The sequence below is a fragment of the Python bivittatus genome, unplaced genomic scaffold (assembly GCF_059951505.1).
Source record: "Python bivittatus isolate LINGU-HERP-01145 unplaced genomic scaffold, Pbiv_v1 ctg000980_np1212, whole genome shotgun sequence".
Taxonomy (NCBI): Eukaryota; Metazoa; Chordata; class Lepidosauria; order Squamata; family Pythonidae; genus Python; species Python bivittatus.
In genome coordinates, this window is record NW_028277125.1 from 19,933,357 (window position 1) to 19,956,431 (window position 23,075).

Here is a 23,075-nt window from a genome sequence, read left to right on the forward strand (position 1 = left end):
TTACTGAACAGGAGACTTTAGCTTTTCCTGCTTCAAAGCAAATGATAACAAATAAGGTTTATTTAATATTTAATATCTCAATGAAAGAGCACATGCTTTGTACACATGATACCCAAGTCCAGTCCTCTGGCATCAACAGTCGAATCACAGACACAGCTTCTTCCCAGTACGAGTTTTTACACCTTTCTAATGAAAAGGATAAAACCAGGCTGGTGTGGTGGTTAAGGCACCAGATTAGAAACTGGGAGACTGTGAGTTCTCCTTCTGCCTTAGGTGTGAAAGCCAGTTGGGTGAATTTAGGCCAGTCACTCTCCCTCAGGTCTAGAAAGAAGGCAGTACTGAATCTTGCCAAGAAAACTGCAGGGACTAGTCCAGAACTGACTAGTTAAGACTGAGTTGAGGGGACAAAAAAAGGATAGAGGTTTGCATATTTTTATTTTATTCCTATCACAGGACCAGCTCTAACAAGAATATACATTCAATCTTTAAAAGAAAAGGAATAAAACTGAATAAAATTTAAAACTGAATTAAAAATAGGATAACAACTATGACCCTTCACTGCATTGAGTAATTATTAACTTTGGAAACTAATAAACTGGCACTGTGGCACAAACATATTTATTTATGTATTTATAGAATAATTTATAGACTGCCTACTTCACAGTGATTCAAGGTGGCTTACAGTACAAATAAGAAAAATAGAAACAGAGTAATAATCTGGTTCACACTAACTTCAAAGTATTTTATTTATGTCATTGACCAACCATCAGAATAAAATAATGTAAAATTAAAGGATAAAATAAGATAAATAAAACAAAATGGAATTAAAAAGATAAATTGAACATGACCAGCACAGGTGAGACTTTTTTAGTTCACATAAACTACTTTGAACACAGGCTGTTAGAGCTAAGGCTTCAGTGAAACCAATAAACAGAAGGGTTAGCAGTTATCATTACTATTAATCTTGAAGCAGGTTTAATCAAGTCAAATTGTTTCTAATGGTGTTCCCTCAAATCTTGAGGAACTTTGAACTTCAACTGACTAGTTTTGGGGGATATCCCAAATGGAACAACAAGATGCTAACAAGGTACACTTTTATTAAAAAAAAGATGATGATTATCAGGCACTTCTCCAGAAAGGGAAAAGCTCTTGGATGGAAACAATATGTATATTTCCAGTATACATATTCATTTAACTAGTATTCATATAATTATGAATAGCCAGACAAAGTTGCATTATATCATACGAATATCGCTCTTCTAGAAGATACATAGCATCTGGATTTTGTAAAGACTTTTTATCTGTAAATGAAGACCAGTTCTGACTAAGGTGGTCGTGCCAACTTGTAAGATTACTTCAGGGGATTTCTTCAAGGCTATCTAGTCCCTGCTACTGTCTTCATAATCTGCTTGCTTTATATATTTTCCTTTGTTAATCAAGCCACCCAAGTACCATCAGCAATCCAAGGCTCAGTGGACTAAAAATGTTTTCAAGAATTCATTAGCCTGCTTGAAGGCTAATAGTTTCCAGGCATTTCTTATTTAGGGAGGCAAGGTCTTTTAGATGGTGGGGGCAGCCACTGAGAAGGTGCATCCTCAGGCCCCTATCCTCTTTCCTTCCTATGGAATCCTCTTGAAGATCCCATGGGGCAAGTTGAATCTGGACACAAGCAAGGGTAGGTATCTGGTTGCCCCTCCATGCAGGACTTTGAAGGCTATGACCAGCACGTTGAATTGGAGCCAGAAGCCAACCAGTAACCAATGCAGTGACTGTAGATTTTTTGTGTGTGTGTGTGCCTTCAAGTTAGCCTTAATTCTTGGCAACTGCTTGGACAAGTCCCTGCTGTTTTCTTAGCAACATTTTCAGAAGTGATTTGCCACTACTTTCTTTCTAGGGAGTGAGAGAGAATGACTGGCCCAAGGTCACCCAGCTGGCTTTTGTGTCTAAGACAGGACTAGAACTCATAGTTTCCTGGCTTCTCGCCTGGTACCTTTAACCACTACACCAGCATGGCTCTATAGCATAGATACAGAGCTGTTAAATTTGCTACTGCCAGTTAGCAGGTGAACAGCTGCATTTTGGACCAATTTAATGCCTTCCAGTCACCTTTAATGCCATCCCACATATATTTCATTACCATAATCTGTATATGAGATGACTTGGTCGTGAGTCATTATTACCAGCGCATTTCCATCCTCAAGGCCTATAACTGATGCACCAGCTGGATTTAGCAGCTTTATATATGTGAAGAATATTTCTGTATGCTAATGGTAAAATACTTACATGTTCTCAGTGCTCTCTGGGAATTTAGATACTAGGGGAACAATAAAAGTAGACTTGACTTATTGTAATAAGAGCCATGCAGACAGGCGTGGGCTAAAGATTCTACTTGATCAAGCCCCTAAGGGCGGGTGTGATCTTTCATTGGAATGCCCTTCTATCATTGAAAGTGCATCAAAGCTGCCGGTGAAATACTCTTCTTAATTTCTGGCACTCCATAGAGTGAAGATAAGTAACTAGTGCTTGATGGGAATCCAATTTTTCAACCTGCTAGCTTTATATTGTGTCAATCTATGTCTATGTCCAGAATCTGTTGTTTTATTGTCTCCTTAGCTTACCTAAATTCCAGAGACACTAAATAATAAGGGGGACAAAAATTCTCACCAATTTACTCACCAGGCTGAATGTAAGGAATCAAGCAAAGAAGCCCAGCTAAGTTTCTTGGTAAAAAAAGTAATTTAAGCAGATAACAAAAAAACAAAATCCAGGCTGTAGCCTCCACAGATGACTGGCCTGCTCCTAACTAAGTGCTACATTTGGATACTTGAAGAAATATGGGTGGAGAGGGGACAACTTGTAGTTTATTAAAAGAAGGGTTTATTAAAAGTATTAAAAGTAGGGATAATTGCAGCCTTGTGCCCTGTACAGCAAAAGTAAAGTAAAACTTGGGCATTAAAATTATAATGCTAAGGGAATACTGGCTGTGTGATGAAATCTCAGGGTGGCAGAGGCACTGTTTTCTGCATTATTCATTGCTTATGACGGTTGCACACTCTATAATCTTGGGTCATAAAAAATTATTCCCAGATGTTTATAACATTTCTCTTGCCTGTCTATTAATCTGTCATCTGTATTTAATCAGTCATGTGACACACTTCACAATCTTTGTTTTAGAGCAGTTTATATTCAGCCAGTCTCCTGATCTGACTTGTGTCTGTGAAAACAAACCACATTTGTATAAAGCAAAATAGGGGGTGATTTGCCAGGCAACCTAGGGGGTGATACTGCTGCCGTGAAGAGGCAAGATATATAATTAAATAATTTATATAGATGTTAAATAATCATAGAACTAACAAGTAACCTTGTTCAATACATTTCATTATCCTGTCTGACACCTCCAATACTTGAATGGGTTTCACCACACAGATTATATATTAATAAAAGGAGCTGTCTGGCAATATTAATTTCCCCCAATGAAATTTACCCATATTTTAAGAACAAATCAAATGCTGACTTGAAACCTACGAAAGCAACCAATACGGCTGTCTTAGAAATGGACTTTTCTTTTTCTACTCAGTGGGCTGGGACCAAAATCTGATTGAGTTTTCTCTAAAGCTTGCTTGGTCATCTAAAATGTTACACTGTTGAACTTAATCTTAAGGTTTCAGCAATAGATTCTTGCCATAGAGTTTCCTTAATAGCTTGATCAGATCTCCCACCCTTTAATAGGAATAATAATGGTTAAATCCCAATCTTTTGGGATGATCTGTGGCAGTAAAAAGTGGTGAATAGAGTAGTCTACCATTTATATGCCTGCTTTAAGAATATATGTATGGATCAGATCATTACCAGGGGCTTTCTGGATTGAAATTGTTTAATCAGTTCTGAGGTCTTTTCACTGTAACCAATGGCCAGTCTTTAGCAGTTCCCTGTCAAATATGAAGACTTGGGTAGAGAAACAACACCTGCAAAGGTGGACCTAAATAATTTAGGATGATTCAGCTTTTCCTTTGGCCAGGGATGTAAGATTTTGGACCCCCCAAATCTAGAAACGTTGTCATCTAGTTGTAGATGACATTAGTGCATAGAGGATCCCTAGTGACATTTATATATAATTTGGTGGAAATCCAAGTGATATTTCCTTTGCTTGGTCTGGCTTTGCCAATGTTTGGATTGGCCTTGAGTGAAAAGCTTGGAAGCCATCAGTTGAACGACATCTGTTGCTCAAGACTCCTGAAAAAAAGCCCCATCAAATTCTCCACTTTGAATGTAATTTTGGCTTTTTCTTTTTCTGGCAGGGAATGAATAAAATTTCTATCATGTTCTGTCCCTTTCTGTTTATTCTCTGCTTTGCCCCCCACCTCCTGCCATGATGAACATTGATTAAGTCTGTCCTTGATGAGAATATATGTGCCTTGCTTTATTGGCTAAGATTCCTGCATTATACTCAAACTTGTTTTCTTAGGTAGCAGATGTGTTTGACAAGTAAGCCTTAAGGACTGTCTTTTTGGTATAACTAGATAAAAGCATCTGGAAAGGAGGATCTTGAAAAACTCTTAAAACTGTTATTTGAAATCTTATAAATTTTCTCGCTTTTCAGTAGCATCGGGAGTGGTAGATTTTTAAATGAACAAACACAATTCTAAACTTTCCATAAAGAGAGGGCAAACATTTCCATCAAGAGAAGGCAAACATTTCCATCAAGAGAAGGCAAATGTTCTAGCACAGTTAAATCAATATAAAGTTATTGTTAGATATTATTATTATTATTATTATTAATTTTTATCCTGCTGTATGTATGTATATATGTATGCCCCCCGTGCGTATACACACATATACATATATACATACATACACACACATGTCTATATCTATATCTATTTCAATGCAGCAAACATACCTAATACTCCTGCCTCCTATTTTCCCCATATTTCCCCACATATTTCCTATATTTGCCTTTATTTGTACAACTCAAGGCAGCATACATTCTATTTTCACCACCACAACAACTCTGTAAGGTGGGTTGGGCTGAGAGAGAGTGACTGGTCCAAAGTCACTCAGCCAGCTTTCATGCTTAAGTGAGGATGAGAACTCATAGTTTCCTGCTTTCTAATCCAGCATCTTAAGCAGTAACCAAACTCTTACTCTCAGTTTAGTGTGTATGGCAGCAAAATGGGTTTATAAAGCACAATCTCCCTCTATTAATATCATTACTAACTATCCATAGAAAAAATTGCTTTAATTTAAGAGAACTCCTACATTTAAGGCTATTGCAGTTGCTTGGGTAGAGGACATAGATGTAGAGAAAACCATATGTTCCCCTTCTTCATTTTGTGAAGACTCACTTCTTCACTCTGCTTCCATAGATTATATTGCACATGTGCATCAGAAAGCTTCTTCAGCTCATCATCTTTATAATGCACTGTGCTTCATTATTCAAGCATAGAAATCATGGTCTGAGTAGTTAGATAGCATTGCTGAACTACAGAATTAGTTGCAGGCTCACAGGAGATAGTAGATTTTTTGAGGAGTGTCCTGCTGCTGGCTCTGGGGTAGGTAGCATCTCCTCTCCCTTCCAGCCTATCTTCTCATGATTGAATGAGGAGGTAGGAATATAACATGGATTAGAAAACTTAAGTTCACTCAAACCTCATTATTTGGTTTATTTACTGAGACTGTGGTGGGCAACTGTGGATCAATTCTTTGTTGCCTTGCTGCTCTGGTGGGAGCTTAAAGTCCTGGGCTTATTCCATGATATGTTTTTTCCCCTTGGGTTTACCTCCCATTCCTTCTCAATTACAATAATGTTTTGGCACTGGAGATAATGTGGTAATTGAAAGGGAATAGCAGAGCTCAGTAAGATCTCCAACTGAGATGTAACAGTCGATCTTAGCTAGACATATCATGGAACACAGCTAACTAGTTACTGGCTGCTCCTACGTTCTGGGTAGATGGGAAGGGATATCCCATAAGGTATTTGTTTGTCATCCATACAAACAGAAGTACCATTTTTAGCCCCCACTGCCAGGTTCTTTAGTACAGACAAAGTAAAAAAAAAGAGCTACTTTTAACTAATTTCTGCTTTTATGCATTTAGATGGGATGAAAAGTAACCACCTGTTAACTGATCAGCAGCTGATGATTCTTGCAAAAAAAATGGGTAAAGACTGGAAAGTCATAGGTATTGGATCCCTGAAGTTGTCCATTGAAGATATCCAACAGATCGAGGCAAAGGAAGAAGATGTTAATATGTATAAATGTATGATGCTGCGGAAATGGAGAGATTCTGAACAGAATAATGGAACAGCACACAGTTTATATGAATGTCTTAATGGCCAGGTGTCCCATGAGGTGCTAGAAATTCTGCAAGGTACCAGCTGCTTGCATCCTATGTAGTCAAGATTGGGGGGGGGGGGGGCATTTCTTACAAATACAGAATCAGGACCCAGCATGAGAAATTTTAATCTTACAGGATATATTTTCATATTAATGCTCCTGATGTTGATATGAAGAACTATTCACCTTTAAGAGTTTGTTTATTCATTTATTTAATTTGTCTCCATTGCAAACACAATATTCTTGGCTGTTTAGAACAAAATACATTAATGCAGTAAAAAATAAATCCTAAAACATTCCAATATAAAATAAAATTTAAAAAAAAAACATCCATACATCAGCATTATTTCAGTTACTGCAGCCCTTCAGAACAATTGTCTTCAATAGTTTCCAAAAGGCCACTATTGTGGGGGGCGAACCTACTATTAATCAGGAGGCTCCTAGCATGGATTCAGCCTCTGAGAAACAGCAATGTTGTGTCTCATTCCCCTTCCTGATGTGGTAGTGGGGGACCAAAAGCAGTTTCACTTGGGATGTATGAGTTGGAGAGATCAATTCCAGCTGGAGAAGGCAATCATGAAGGTATTTTGGTGTCAAGCCATATAGAACTTTATAGATTAAAGCCAGCACTTTGAATTTCACCTGGAAGCAAATAGGAAGCCAATACACCTGGAAGCACTTGTATTATGTATTTGGGGGTAGAGAGCTGGCCTGGTGCTCCATTCCGAATTAAAAGAAGCTTCTGAATGGTCTTCAGAAGAAGCCCCATTTAGAGTGTGTTGCAGTTGATCTCAACTAGGATCACTTCCCAGTTAAATCAGGCAAACCAACATGACATCTTCCTTCCTTAACCTCAATATTGTAAAATGCTCTTCTGTTCCATATGGACCTGAATTTGGTATTGATATTTATAACTTACTACATCTTTTAGACTGCTCAGTAACTGGAATATTGCTGTAGAATAGCTTTCCTCAATCTTGAAAATGTTCAGCAGTATATCCTATAATTCCAATAATTATGTTCAATAAATTCAACTCATTCTCTATTTACAGGTAGTCCTCATTTAGTGATCACAATTGGGACTGGCAACTTGGTTGTTAAGTGAAGCGGTTGCTAAGTTAAACTGCGACCATGCTTATAATCTTGCTTCAGCTTGCTTTTGCTTTACAGACCTGCAAAGGTCATAAATGTGAGGATTGGTCGTAAAGTTACTTTTTCATCACCATCGTAACTGCAAATGGTTGCTAAATGAGTCAATCACTAAATGAGGACTACCTATAATAGAGCTGTACACACTTCAAAAATTATTTCAAAGTAGCAGACCTCACATGAGAATCTTTTGAGGTGTACACAGTCCTATTTACCTAAATTCCAAGTATTGCCTAAAACTTTACTGCTTTATTTTTTTTCCAGGTTTTTTACAGCAAACATGAGATCATGTGGAAACAACTTGAAAAACAGAAATATTGGGAATATTCTTCTGTAAATTTTCCAGTTGCCTAAAAGGAATTTGTTGTGAACTTAACAACACTTTAAAACTAGAAAAGAAAATGATAAACCAATTATTGAAACTCAGGGTTAAATATACTTTGGGAAGGAAGCAAAGTGAGTGGAATTGTGAACTTCTGCAAAGGTTTTTCCCCTGCTTTTTACTCACGGCTTCCCAGAGACATTTCCACAATCAGCCTTCACACCCAGTATAACTGATGCTTTCCCAAAATGTTTTCAGGTCTTTTTGTTTGGATTATTCGGGAACTTCACTTTCTGCCTTTGTTTTCCACACATGTATGATAATCATCAACCTGGCATGGTGTTGTAAAGGCACTTTCTCACTATATGTGCCTCAAAATGGAAACATTCAACCTTTACAGGTACCCTCAAATGTTCTCATTCTGGATTCTATCCCTATAGTAGCATTCTTGCTGCAGAGCTTTTTCCAGATGCCATACTTAGAAATGAGATTTGTAGTTCCTTGAGACACGTTTGGTTTCAGATTGTGTAATAAACAAAACTTGGGGTTCCTCAGAAGTTTATTAGGAATTCCTCAGTGAGACAAGTAATAATGAAAGGTTTGTTTCTTGGAAGATATTATGATTATCTTCACTATTCTTCTGCAAGATGCAGCTGAAGGGTATGTTGGATACATTCTACTTTTTGTGTGACATTTAAGACAACAATCAACCTCATTCCTTGGTTTTTATTTAGAAGGCTGGTAAAATATTGTGTAGAAATCCCCTGCTTTCTCCCTCAAAAGCATATTAAAGCAATTCACACATTTTCTATGAAGAAAACTGACCTTCAGGGGATTTGTATATGCAATTATACAAATTTGCATAAATATCTCTTTTAAATGGCAATCTGGTTTTAGTGGGAGGTGAGATACATTAATGAAACCCAGTTGTTAAAATACTGGAAATACTTAGCCATTATTTCTCTTAAAAATGTTAGTTGGTTCCCCATTTTGTAATTTTGTGAGTGTCATGTGCACTCTTAACAGAATGGGTGCCATGCTAAACATAGACAGATTGAAACTCGCCCCCATTTTCAAGAAGACAAACTGCTGAGACTAGGCTAAAATAAAAATGATTTGCCCAAGGAACTAAAAAACAAGGTGCAGGTGAAGTCTGAACTAACCCAAAATCACTCTTTTTAAGCCCACAGATTTCTATTTCAACTCCCATTTTACAGTGATTTCTCTGATGACGCTCAGAGAAAACTGGGTTAGGCAAGAAACTGAAGACAAGCAATGTGGTTTGAGGTCTGAGTGTCACTGTTTTTATAAACCACAGTGAAATATGAAATGTAAAAAATAGAGAAGCAAATGCCTGTGCAAAAAGAGTGAATAACCCTATTACTTACCTCCTTTTTTAATCTGAGTAGTCACCATGACACCCATTTTTTGCTTTTCCTGGATGGCCAAGTATACTTAAATGAACTGTTATTAAGGTAGCCAAAGCTGGACTGCAAAATTTCAGGAACTAATAAAAGGATGCAAAGAGAGACCGAAAAGGCTAGCTCTCTGCTGACATGTAGTGGTTGTCAGGAGTTTTGCAGCCTAGATACACTAACCTAAGCCCTTGCGCTATAATTGCACAGCACTTTTATATTAAAACAGTAGCTTTGGATATAAAAATACTACCAGAGATTGACCCTTCATTTTCCATCATGCCAGTCTGCCTTTGTCTATTTTAAAGTTTTTGACAAAAATCAGGAATTCTAGGACTTGGCCTAGAACACTATGTTGGAAATCCTAGGCATGTCTGAATGAATATGAGGATGAAAAATTATGTGAAAGTGGACAATTTGCACTCATTAATCCTCTGCATTTTTACAAATACTTTTGGAGAATTATTGTATCTGTACATTTTGCTATTTATTTAGATAACTGTTTTCAAAAGTTTTCTTGTACTAGTGGATAGATTTGATGATACAATAGATCACACCAAGTAATGTAGGCAAATACTCTCAATGAAACTTTGGTCCTCAAAATTAATCCTGCAGTCATAAAGGCATACTTTGCCATGTAAAACTGGCATAGAATTCCATAAAGTACCTCTGATGTTCTAAAAAATCTCTTTTTTTAATATAGCATTGGATTCAATTTGTAATTGTGGATAGCATGTACAGACTAGTCCTTAAATGTCATACATTTCTTGTGATAAGCATCTATCCTGTACAGAGATACCATGATATTATTTTGGTTTAAATATATTTTGTTTTGTATTTCTTTTTTAATTCATTAAAATTAAATACATGTACAAGCCAGTGTGCAATCTATTTATATTTAAGCAGTGTGAATGGAGTAGCCACTGATGCTAGGCCAACTATGCCTTGTAGTTTCTCAAAAGTTTTCTTCCCCTACAAAAGAGGCTTTTCTTTTTCTGCCTTGTTTTCTGGGTCCTTGAGAATTTCTTTGGAATTTCTCATTGTAGTACTTTAGGGCCTACTTTATTATTGGGGATAATAATGGGCTTATTTTATTATGAGGGATAAGGTCTAATCCTAGTCTTATTTATTGTCCTTTACACTTTTAATATTAAAGCCTTTCTAGCTGTCCAACATTTCCCTATCAGAAAAAAAGAAATTCCTGTTTTTGTTGCAGAAATGCTGCTAACAGCTGGAAATACGATTGTACAACCATACAACGATAGAATGTGAGAGTTGGAAGGGATTCTGGAGACAATCTAGTCCAACCACCTGCCCAGTACAAGAATTTGCTACTCCACATTCCTGTCAGATGGCCATCTAGCCTCTGTTAAAATACTTCCAGTGAAGGAGAAACCACCCCCTCACAAACAGCCTATTCCAGGTTACTCACACTCACATCTAGCTTGTAATTTAAAAAGTGTATTAGCACCACAGTCACCTCTAAGATGTTTATTGTAGGAGTGTTAATTGCAGCATATGTCAATCTATCCAATGGCATTTACAGGGGCAGTCAAGACAGTCCAGATGTCACAGATGTACAAAAAGATTGCAGTGCTGTGACCACCATCTTGCTTGTTTGGTCCACCCCTCCCTCCATGGATGTCACTAGGTCTACTACATATATAGCTACTTGGCAACCAAGCAAACATCTCCTTTTTTAAGGATGCCTTAGTGAATACATATGATACTTCCTCTATACCTTTGCCTGTGTAATGATTCCCAACCCAGCTACCAGTGCTGGATTGGAAGTACCAGGAAATCCTTGAGCAGAGTGGGTGTGCTATAATTGTCTATATGTGTAGCTCATTCTGCTTATATCCCTCCTTCAGAAAAAAAATCCCAGACTCATTTAAAAAACACTGAAATTAGAAACAACCCTGCCCCATGATAAATAACACCAATAAGAAACAAAGCAGAAGTTAAACAAAAAAGCAGTGGAACTCTAGAGAAAAGTAGTGTGGTAGTAGAAGAAACTTGGCAAATCAATTCAATATTAACATTAGTGTGGATTGGTGGCTTATTTAATTGCCCATGATTTGCCGTTTTATGAAGCCTACAAAAGCATTGTACATATGAATTTTACCACCATACTTCTGTTATCCTCTTCATAGCTATTAAATTTGAGAAGATGAGCCTTTTTTCCCTATTTTTGTATTTAGCCGTTCAAATATATGGAGCACAAAATGATGAAGTGATAAAAATCAATTATCTGTGAGAGAGCAAGAAATCTAATAAGAAAAGCAGGGGGTAAGAATGGGCTAATGAAGTGACAAATTCAATAAAAGGAAAAATAATGAATTGTGGGTTAAAGTGAACAAATCTTTTTTATTCAGTCATCAGTGAATAAACTGATGGAGATGTCAACAACTAAACTATGGTTTCACAGCAACGTACCTGAAGAAGTATGTCAAATAGGAATGATGAAGGATATCTAATTGAATGCAAACGTAAGCAAGAAAATCAACCCTAAAACAAAGGATGTCTCTAAGAAAATCTAAAATATTGTTCTTTTCTCTTGCCATTGAATAATTGAAGTTTTCAGTCTTGCGCATTTGCATAGTGACGGTAGATCTAGTTAAGAACTTTAAATCTGTGACTTAATCTCTTAGGGAAGTCCTCTTTACATGGTAACTAGACAACCCGTAACCTGTTGAGTCATCATTTCAGAGATATTTCCTTACCTAAACAGAGAAACAGAATGACCAAGAGCAAAAAAGCAGTGGCACTGTGAGTGACTTGCGATTTGCTGCCAGCTTCCTCATTGACTTTGCCGGTGGGAAGCTGGCAGGGAGTGTCAGAAATCCTCCCTCCCTCCCTCCCTCCCTCCCTCCCTCCCTCTTTAGATGGTAAATTAATTTACTTTACTTTAAATGACAAAGAATATAATTGTTGGGCTATCAGATCTGGACTGCAAAAATCCAGGTCACCAATAGATGGCAACAGAGACTCTTAAATTTTATTAATTTTTACGAATCTTTACTGCCAACTAGTGATCTCCAGCATGTTTGCTTCTGAAAAACACAAACCCTAGAAGTCCTAATTGTTCTCACACGTGACATACCTTTGCATCAGTGTCCTTACTCACTGCACCTCCCACCTCACCCCAAATGTTAAACATGGCTCTTGGCCATTAGAAAGTTGCACGTCCCTGCTACAAAGATCCAGAGGCCTCAGGAAATAAACATACTCCAAGCATATTTTAAATCTTAAATGGAATATGTCCTTTTATTATAACTGTACTTTAGCAATGAAGAAAACACACTATAACTTTAAGTTATAATTTATTAGATCATAAATATAAATTAATTTAGAAGGCATTTATAAATTACATATACATTATTTTCTTATAATTAGCCAGTATCATCAAACAACATGTCACTTGATATTAGGATAAGCAAAAACCTATTACAGATCCAGTTTCCTTATTATTTAAAAAACTCTTTATGAAAGGCACAATATAATTTTGTCCAAGTGGCAAGTATCACCTCTGTCTCCTGCACTAAACTTTAGTTATATTTCATCTTTATTTTTTACTTATTTGAAAATTTGAAAAAATAAGTAAAAAATAAAGATGAAATATAACTAAAGTTTCAGTTCAGGAGACAGAGGCGATACTCACCACTTGGACAAACATAAATTAAGAGACACATTGGAACATTCAATTATTTGAAGCTGTGATTTTATAAACCCTTCCCTGAGTGTAAGCCCATGGAATCAACAGGGCTTATTTCGGAAGCAAAGCATAGGAAAACATGAGAACTATTTTGGACTTCTTTTTTAGCTTATTTTTCTCACAGTCAACATGAAAGTAAGTGCAAGATATTATAACTTAAAAGGTAAATATTTCTTCTGCCATGCACCAATCCAAAAACAGGCCTTTCTTGGCATATCTGTGATAGCTCATGTATGTGTTTGTACACAGATTGTTGATAAGAATTAGGACAGCTGTGAGTAACTTAGCTTGACTTCCACAAAAATCCTGCGTAGACACAAAGCTGGAGAGCGGTCTCAGAAAGCAGAGTTTGGATGGTATAAAAGAACAGCAGGTGGTTGTTCCAGTATTTCATTGCCAGAAAGAAAGAGGCTGGGTTCAGATAACTCTTTTCCTTTTGGCAATCAGTGGAACTAGAATTTGATGCATCAGCTGTGGCATACAAGGGCTCAGAAAGATTACTGCAATTACGCTGAACTCCAAAAACCAAAATGAAGCTCAGATTTATGAGAATGGAGAGTGAATGGAAAAAGTAGGCTAAGAAAATTTTCTCTTGGAAAGCCCTGCTTTTACCATTACAGCCAGGCATTGCAATCCTGGAAAGCTGATATATGCTTGAAAATAATTAGTGGGGAGAAAAAAAGAACTTTGTATATGCCACCCATGGATTCCTGTATATTAATTCTCTTTGGATGGTTTTGCTAGTTTTCTGCTTATACGTTAGAAAGGATGGGATCATGTGTGTTATCTAACTTTACTTCCAACCATTGTTCCATCTATATGGCACTGCCCAATCGGTGTTAGCATGAGAACACCTTGTAGGAAATCTCGGCTTCAAGAATTTTGCTCATTCCTGTGATCTGCTTGTGGCATGCCACAGTATGGAATTGCCTGTTATAGATATTACTAATCCTGTGTCAAGGGATGAAGTTGAGAAAGACTGTGCTTCCAATGTACTAATGCATTTTTTTCCTCTCATGGATAACTTAAAATGTTTGAAGATCAATCATTCTCTTAGCAGAATTTAAGTTGTCTTCTTTTATGTTATCATTTTTTGAGATTGTTGAGGACTGACAAACTCCTATGGATGGTTTGAGAGAGCTGTTGCAAAATTAGCAGAGTATTGCATTGCTTCATGTGCACTTCAAAACTCTTAGTTAAAGGATGCTGTGGTGAGGGCAGAGGCTGAACTTGGATGTGACTGTCATTCAAAGCCTGAAAAAGATGCATAATAAAAAAAGAGGAAGATGAATGCCAAATATTGAAACTAATCTGGTGTAAGGCCTGTTTAAAACAGTATCACCAAGGTTTCACATTTTTACTGTTCAATGCACTCAGTGTAAGTAAGTAAGCTTTAGCAAGAGAGAAAACTTTTTTGTTTTCAACAATTGAACACTGAACTACATATATTCTGCACTTTTTCCTCCCCGCCTGGGAAAGAGAGGAATGACTTTTGCCAGGGAGGTTGTCTGATTTCTTTTGGAATTTGATTAAGGCTTCCATGCAAATCCATGTCCCAAAGTTGCTTGCCTCTGCGCGATAGGAGATTACGGTGACACAGCAATCCAAATTTGAAAGGGAAAGGGTATTTTGGAGCACGTGAGAGCGCTCGTGTGGACTCTGGATCATATTTCCTTCTTTGAATCTGGATCACTTCCCAGTTCTATAGGACATCAAAGGGGTCTGATATTGAAAAGCACTGTGTCTCTGCCTATAGAAATATGAGATAAGTGGCCAGGGGAATAACAATTTTATTTTATTCAAACAGATAACTTCCCTGAAGTCAATCCAGTGCCCATTTGAAAGACAGGTCCATTCTATGCATCCGTACCAGCTGGAACATAGGCAGTTGCTTTATGGCCACGGGTTCATCTACTCAGTTTTGTCAGTTCTGACTAGGAACTGTTTCCTAGAACAGAATCCTGATAGGATTCTGTTCTAGGAAACAGTTGCTAGTCAGAACTTATAAATGCTGGTCATCAGAATTTAGCCTTCTATATGTAAAGCAAATTTAAGTCCCTCCCTTGCATGAAAACAATTACTTAAATACTAAATTCTTAGAAGATTCTTGCATACATGATGACTCTCCAATATTTGGGATAATGTTATAAAAGCATACCTGCATCATATCATTCATAACATTCAAAAGATCTGGAGAATCCAAATACTTGATATCTGTTATATAGGACATTAGAATGTTATAGATAGTGTCTCTGCAGGAAGTCTGTAAGAAACAACAGCAATTAAAAGACAAGAAGAAATTCCAAAAGGATTCTTTGAGGCAAGAAACATGAATAAACTTACAAATGTCTGAGAGTCATGATTTATCTGATGATCATAATTTTTTCCGGAATAACAGTTTTTTTTCATACAGGCCTTTATGATCATTGGTTCGTTCCCAGGATCTTCAGTGGGATTGTGTTCCAGGGTACAATTAAATACTTTCTGTATATGAGAGGAGCATATTAATTGGATCAGTACAATTCATATTAATGGCAATTAAAATTTTGCTGGTTATTTATGATCACTCCACACTGCTTGGCTGTATCTCTTTACAAATTTCATATAGAATAGTTTTGACTTTCTAAATAAACGAAGGGAAGAGACAGTGCAGGTGAGTTCTACTTCTTCAGCTCATGCTTGGGAATTTAGCCCACCTCTCTCCTGTACTGGGGTATATATATGTTCTGTTCCCATTCATTTCCCTCTCTCTCTATAATATGGAACACTGAACATGACAAAAAAGTGCAGAAAGAGAAAGTGTGTGTTTGTGCTTCCTCTCCTTCTACTTGTTCAATCCTTTGAAACTGCTCACAGTGAGATCAAGTATTTCTCTAGCAGCTGTTCTCACAGTGCAATCCTATATATGTTTATCTGGAAATAAACCTAGTGTCTTCAAAACCAGAACACTTAGTAGGAAGTTGCTTAGGATCCCACTCCATGTTGTTTCTGTGGATACACTGGAATTCCACTGCTAATCTTTCTGATTCTGAGCCACTATGCGGTTCCATAAATACTGGAAATGTAAAGCTCAAAATGTGCTGTATTTCAGAGTGTTTCAACCCTCTGCAAAAGGCTGTGGATAAACAGGTGATGCACCTGTATCAATAGCTCTCATTGCCACCAATTATAATAGAGAGAAGAACATTTTGGAGGCTAGTGGTAGTATTTCTCCAGGCTTCTTTCGGTCTTTTTTTTGAGTGGGAGAACCTTGGGGTAGGTCTGTGGAGGGTGGATTTTAATATAATCAATATGCTAAGCCTAGCAGAGAGTTAATGCACCTATTCTAATGTTTTTGTTTTTAATGAAAATAGTTCAGATGAAAATAAGTAATTTGCCATTGGGTAGTCAAAGGAATATGGCTTCAAGCAACACATGGTTATGGATTAATGGGTTAGTCACTTCTAATACAGAACATATGTGATAGTGTATGGCAAGATAGTTGCCACTGTTACACTGACTTCTTGACACTCATAATACTGTATAGTGTACAATGCCATTTTAAAATTTTTTTAATTTACTGAGCATCTAATTCAGGGATTTCTTACAGACACAAGACCAGTGATCAACACAGTTAGCTACAAGGTCTTCCCCCTTAATATCTGTGTATCTATATAGAAATAGAATGCACATCGAGGATTGCTTTGTGTATTGAAGTGAAGAGGAAAATCTCAGTCACACTTTCTATGCATACTTGAGTTTAAACAGTCAGGGGCAAAGAACAGTAACTTTAGCTTAGATTATTTACCCTGGTATACTGGCCAACGTTTTGGGATTAGTAAACCTATTTGGAAATCTGGAAATAAGTCTCTGAGCAAGTGGGCATACTTTCAAACAAAGCATTGGGCTACAACAAGCTTTTCTGTTTTCTATGAATGAGTCTGGGAGCTATGGGGACCCAGGGGCATTCAGAGAAATAAACATGAGAAATGCGAGTGTGCTATTAAAAAACACAGAATAATTTAAAAAACATGAAATAAAATAAAACTAGGCATGGGCATGGAAGAGAGCCAGTTTGGTATAGTGGTTAAAAGCCTCGAGATAGAAACCAAGAGACTATAATTTCCAGCCTCTGTTCCTAGGGCTGAATAGGTCAGTCACTTACCCTCAGCCAGCCCTAGGAAGAAAGCAATGGTAAATCACTTCTAAAAATGCTGCCAAGAAAGCTGCAGCGACTTGTCCATGTAGTTATCAGGAGTTTTGACTTGAAGGGGAAAAAAGGCATGGAGATTCAGCGGCATAGAGACATACAACATTGGCACTTTGTTTAAACCAGCTAACCAGTTTTCCAAGTGGGAAACAAAATGTGTGTTTTGGAAAACAAAACTTGGCCATTTTGAGCATTGCCTCAAGTATTTTGACTGTTCCAAGAACTGCAATTAGCTGTTTTGTGGCTTGTGAGAGTTGCTTTTTTTTTTTTTTTTTTAACTCTTTCAAGCTTTCAAGCAGGGACTGCTTGGGTTACACTACATGGGTAATGTGGAACTGGATTATTGAGAGGCAAGGAATAGTTAAGCTCAGGCCAGACAAAAGAAAGTTGCATTCCATTGCATGACAGCTGGACTCCCTAAGTTAAGTTACTGCTTTAAAACAGTGATACAAAGAATTTAAGGTTGATGGGTGTGGATAGGTGGTTTGAACATATGTTGGGCTGTTTATTATTCTGCAGGTAAGTAGTGCAAAGGTTATGTGTGTGCATATACTACTGTACTTCACAAATAAATATTGCTAATGCTGCTGAGGTTGTGCACATACAAAGGCTACTAGTTTTTTTAGCTTGGATGTACATGTGTATTCTATGCATGCTTTTGTATCTTGTTAACATTGAATTTCACAATGTGCTTAAAATGCAAAGATTCTATGTCAGTTTATGTAGAGCTGTGATGTGGTATACATTCCTGTATCTTGCTATTGTAGTACTAATGTTATTCATGCAGTTAAGAAGTCTCCATTTTTGCAGCCAGCGGCCTCCCAAAATGCAAGTAAAAGTGTCAGTAAAGAATAAATGAATTAATCAATTTGTTGCTTGATCTTGCAGTATCAATGAGGTATCAGTGTCTACAGCAAGATTCATCCAAGAGATTTTTTATCAATAAATAATAAAAACAGAACATCAAGAAAATCCCACAGAGATTTGCTAATTGACCAGAAAGTTAGAGAAATTACTTACTCTCTGTGTTCTATAATTTACTGGCTGAACAACTCAGAGGGTTTGTTTAAAAAGAATTAGGCTGAAATACCAAGCTAGTTAAATGTGGACTGGATTGCATGAGAATTAAGTGAATATATAGCTGACTTGAAAATCATAATGAAAAATAACTCATCAATGGTTCCTCTTAAATTGGAAAGAGGTATTGAATGGGAGCAGCACAAGGGTCCATCCTGGGTCCCATACTCTTCAATATTTTCATTAATGATTTGGAAGAAGATGTGGAGGGAATGCCTATCAAATTTGCTGAAGATTTAAAACTGGGTGGAAAATAGGTAACATTCAGAATGATTTTGACAGCTTGAAAAAATGAACTGAAAACAATATATTGACATTTAACAGAGATTGGTGCAGATTTCTTCATTTAGGAAACAGAAATGAGATGCATATGTTTAGGATGGGGGATATTTGGTTTGGTAATGCACTTGAGTAAAAGAAGCTGGAATTGTACATAGCTCAGAAAAGTCAAAGCAAATTTAGCTTACATCAGCAGAAGTAAAATTTACAACTTATGGGAAGTAATTATTGCACTCTGCTAGACCCCACCCTAAGTACTGTCTCCAATTAAGGATTCAGAGAAAATTGGAACAGGTTCTGAGCAGGACATTGAAGGAGATCATGAGACTAGAAACTAAGTCCAGTGAAAAGAGATTTAAGGGGCTAGGTGTGCTTAGCCTTGAGAAATGTTCGGGGGGGGGGGAGGGAATGTGATTGCACTCTTCAAATGTCTGAAGGGATGTAATACAGAAAAAATGTCAAGTCCTCTTCTTTTCTGTACCAGAATTCAGGACACAGAATAATGGATTTAAGTTACAGTAAGGTAGTTTCTGATTGAATGTTAGCAAAAACTTCCTAGCAGTAGCAGCAGTTTGACAGTAGACCCTAGAACCCGGAAAAGTGGTAGACTCCCTACCCTGGACATATTCTATCAGACTAGACAGCCATCTTCCTTGGATTCCTGCAGTAAGGAGGAGGTGCGACTCAGTGACTCAAATGGCCCCTTCTAACTTTATGGTTCTATTCTGTGAAAAGACTTCTGTCCATTTTTTCTGTGTTGGAGGGGGGCTTTTAGGATACCCAATTCCAAACTAAGCAGTTTTTCAGGAGATGAGAGCAGAACTGTATCGCCACTGTTTCCTTTACTGACTTATCTTAATCTTCTCAGATTTTTTTTTTTTAAGTCATATCTCACAAACTGACTGCAACATGCCTTCTACTCTTGTAGACCTGGGTGAAAAGCAAAGGAATACCAGGTTGTCCCATATTCCCCTTATTTTCTATGACCAGGACCTTTGAAATTTCAAATTTGGTTCCAACATATTTCCCATTTTACGCACACCTCTAATTTGCATCCATGAGGGTTACTTTGGGTATCTGAGTCCTAAATGGCTTACTATATTTATGTAATTTAGCAATTTACATACTTCTTACCCTATCTAAAAAAATCTCACAATGATTCACATTGAAAAATCAAAAACTAAAGCAAGAACTGAACTATAAAATGATGTAATAATATAGAAAATGTTAATTAAAAGCAGAACACTCAACAACAGGACAAAACAATTGGACTTTTTACAGGCACCTGACATATGCCAAAGTGGATGCCTTTCAAATCTCAGAAGTGGAGGAAATTGTTCAAAGTGGGTGCCAGTAATTGTTACGTGGCGATCTATAGGCTGTGGTAGCAAGGTTTCTTCCATTATCTCAGCAAATCACACAAGAAGATGACCCATCAGAAAACGTGATCAGAAGTTGTTTGGAACTAAATATGCCAACAGCAAGACCTTGGCGCTACTGTAGTTGATAGATAATAGGTACAATTATTTCAGCTCTGATTTGCATGCCAAGATGCCTGATTTGGTGCCTACCCGTCATGATATCAGCATCAAGATATGACCAGAACTAACCCTATACAAATATAGAATCATATAGACCATAAAACTAACCTTTTAACTGAAATAACTATTCCTGGAGGGCCACTTCAGAATGAATTGTAGAACCCACTTCTAGGTTATCAGCTGGAGAGTCAGAAATCATTTCTTAAAAGACATTCTTTCTCCTTTTTCCTCTCTTCTCTTCCCTTTTTGACAGTCTAAGACAGGCTGCATGTTCTAGAGATGTGAATGGATAGCTTGAAGAGGGCTTTTGAAATAAAGTCAAAAGCTGTGTGCTTTAATAGTATCCAATTCTTTCTTGTTTTCCTTGCCTAGAATACTTTCCCAGAGCATGCCTTAGAGCAGTCCCTTTACCTACAAGCCCTTTGGCCATTAGGGCACTGAAATAAACAGCAGAAGTTAAGGGAAATGTCCTTCACACAATCTCTGGGGCTGTCTTTTATCTAGCCTATTGTTAGTAAAATTAGTCTTTAATTAGGAGATTAGGGAATTTCCTGTCTCTTTTATCTTTCCACTTCTTCAACATGTCCAGGCTGTCCTATCTATGCATTTCTTAACAAATCTACCTTTTACTTCATATATAATGAATGTCTGTCAGCAGTCATTGATTGCTGGGCTAAGTCTACACTTTGCACCCAAGATTGTTTTTTTGAATGATATACAGTATTATGAAATATTATCACCTTTTTTAAATGGGACCTGCTACTTAATACCTGGCATTCTTTTAGTGCTCTGCATTTGCTCTGGAGCACACGCTTAATCGCTCCAGCTGAACAGAAATCTCCAGCACTCCCCTCCAAATCCTTTGTCAGACATAATCTTTTCTAGAGAAGACCTATGCTTTAGATTTTTAGTCCTCATCCCTTGCAAGCATAACATACAGATGAATGACATCTACACACATTTCTTAGTGTTTCTCTTTTATTCCTCTGATACCGGCGTAAATTAGGGGGAGAATGGAACCTCATTGTCTTTTTCATCACCCCGTTTTTAGAAATGATCATTGTGAGTTGCTTTCACTCAAAGTGGCAGCAAACAGAAATTGAAGCCTCCCAACCTTTTTTCCGATTATATGAATCTACTTAGTTCTTTCTCTCTCCCTTTAATTTTACGTTATAAGCTCCTCTCAGTAGGGATTTGTCTTTTTCCTTACATTTCTTTGCACAGTGCCAGGCAGGGACATTGGATTACACAACTAGTCATTCCAGCAATCACTTTATTTCCATCTGCATAAAAGTAGCTCGCTCGCTTCTTTCTATCCAGGAATATGTCAGAGATGATAAAAGATTTTCAAAGAAAGGGAAATCCTTCCCCCTCCCCCCATGACTGAGAACATTTAAATTATTTTGGTTTCTGTCCAGAATAGCTTAAGTAATTTAGCTGTGCTTTAAAGTTAGGAACAAAATGAATGACTGAAGTATAATCCTGGGCTTTATGAGATCAGTGGCAAAAGAAGAGCGAACAGAGAAAAATAATGATTTGCTGTCAAACACAAGTGTCCATGTTCACTATATAAACTTGGCAGAGAGTAGCAAGGAATGCTTGACACTCATGTATAACTGAGAGCAAGTAATTATGCTTTCATAAGCTGTATGATCTCTGTTAATAACTGAAGTGACTTTTAAAGAGATGAAAGTAACAGTTAAATGCATGCTGTAATCCTGCTAATCCCACTTTCATTCAGGATTCTCTCTTATGCTGTAACACTGCAAATCCATTAAGATCTCCAGTTTAAGACACTGTACTGTAGTGACTGGATTCACACACTGTCCTAAGCTGGGTTTGGAATTGGGCAGTGCCCAAATCAAATATATTAAATTAAATCTTTTGCTTTTTAACCTTCCCTGGCTGAATAACTCATAATGGCTAAAGCCAAACCAACCACACAGGTGTGAGGCTTTTTAAAAAAAACTCCTCCACCTGATGCCAACCAAGTCCCCAGGGAGCACCTGCAATGGGAATTTATGGGAGTTGTAGTCCCTCACAAACAAATTGGAAAGTTGGCCTCCGGTGCTCACACGCTTCTGAATGTGACAGAAACCATCTTGTCTAAAAAATGTGGCTCTCAGGGTGGCTTCTCTTCCTGAGTGGCAATAAATCATTGTGTGTCTGTTCACATGTGTGGGCATGTGTATCTGTCAGCCAAATAAATACCTGGCTAGATCCTTGAGGCAGTGTTTTTTCAACCTCCTCAACTTTAAGATGTGTGGGCTTCAACTCCCAGAATTCCCCAGCCAGCTTGCTGGCTGGGGAATTCTGGGCGTTGAAGCCCACACATCTTAGAGTTGCCAAGGTTGAGAAACTCTGCCTTAAGGCTTCTTCTCAGTTCTCTTAAAACTGGACAAGCTCGACCGGCTAGAGAAACCTCGAGTTCCCCTAATTTAGGAACCCGTGAGCATTTGGGGCCTGAAAACCCGGGGGGGGAGTTTGCCGCGCGCCTGCTCGCTGTCGTTTCTAGCGAAAGCTAAGCCAGCCTCGGTGCTCAGGATGCTCCCCGAAGCCCCCTGCGAGAACTGCGCCCTTCTCGGCGGGCGGCGCGAGGAAAGGAGGGCGCGCCCGAGGACCAGGGGGACCTCCTCCGGCCGCTTCTGCTGGGATGCCAACCGGAGCCGACCGTCGCTTCCCCGAGCCTGCCCTCCCCGTCTCCCTCGCTCCGGGCTGCGCGGGGTGGCCGTCGGAAAGGCGAGTCAACGGCAGGGAGGTTGGCAGACGGTCTTTCCCGGGCCACGTCTCTCAACCTTCTCCCTCTCTCCCTCCCTCTCTCTCGCCTCGGTCGCCGAGGGGGCGGGGCCGTCCCTCTGTCTTCCATCTATTCCAGGGATGTTGGCAAGATGTGATCAAAAAAGTGCGAGCGAACTTCCGCCTGTTTTTTTTTTTTATGGGCGAGCCTTGGTTGCACCGCAGTGGCCGCCATCTTGACTTTTATGACCACACGTTGTGGACCCTCGCTGTTCTCTCCACGCTGGGCCGGTTACCTTGGCTTCTGCATTGTGATT

The 23,075-nt window shown here is 38.1% G+C and overlaps 1 protein-coding gene across 2 annotated transcripts in view; it reads left to right on the forward strand.

Annotated features, from left to right (window-relative positions):
• Positions 1-10,090, forward strand: part of LOC103064058 (NACHT, LRR and PYD domains-containing protein 1b allele 5-like) — a 34,461-nt gene extending 24,371 nt beyond the window's left edge. For both annotated transcript variants that reach the window (XM_015889172.3, XM_015889173.3), the window contains exons 14-15: positions 6,097-6,369; positions 7,749-10,090. In XM_015889172.3, coding sequence (XP_015744658.1) covers positions 6,097-6,369; positions 7,749-7,768 — 293 coding nt within the window. In that variant the 3' untranslated portion in view covers positions 7,769-10,090. The remainder of the gene's footprint in view (positions 1-6,096; positions 6,370-7,748) is intronic.
• Positions 10,091-23,075: the final 12,985 nt, after the last annotated feature.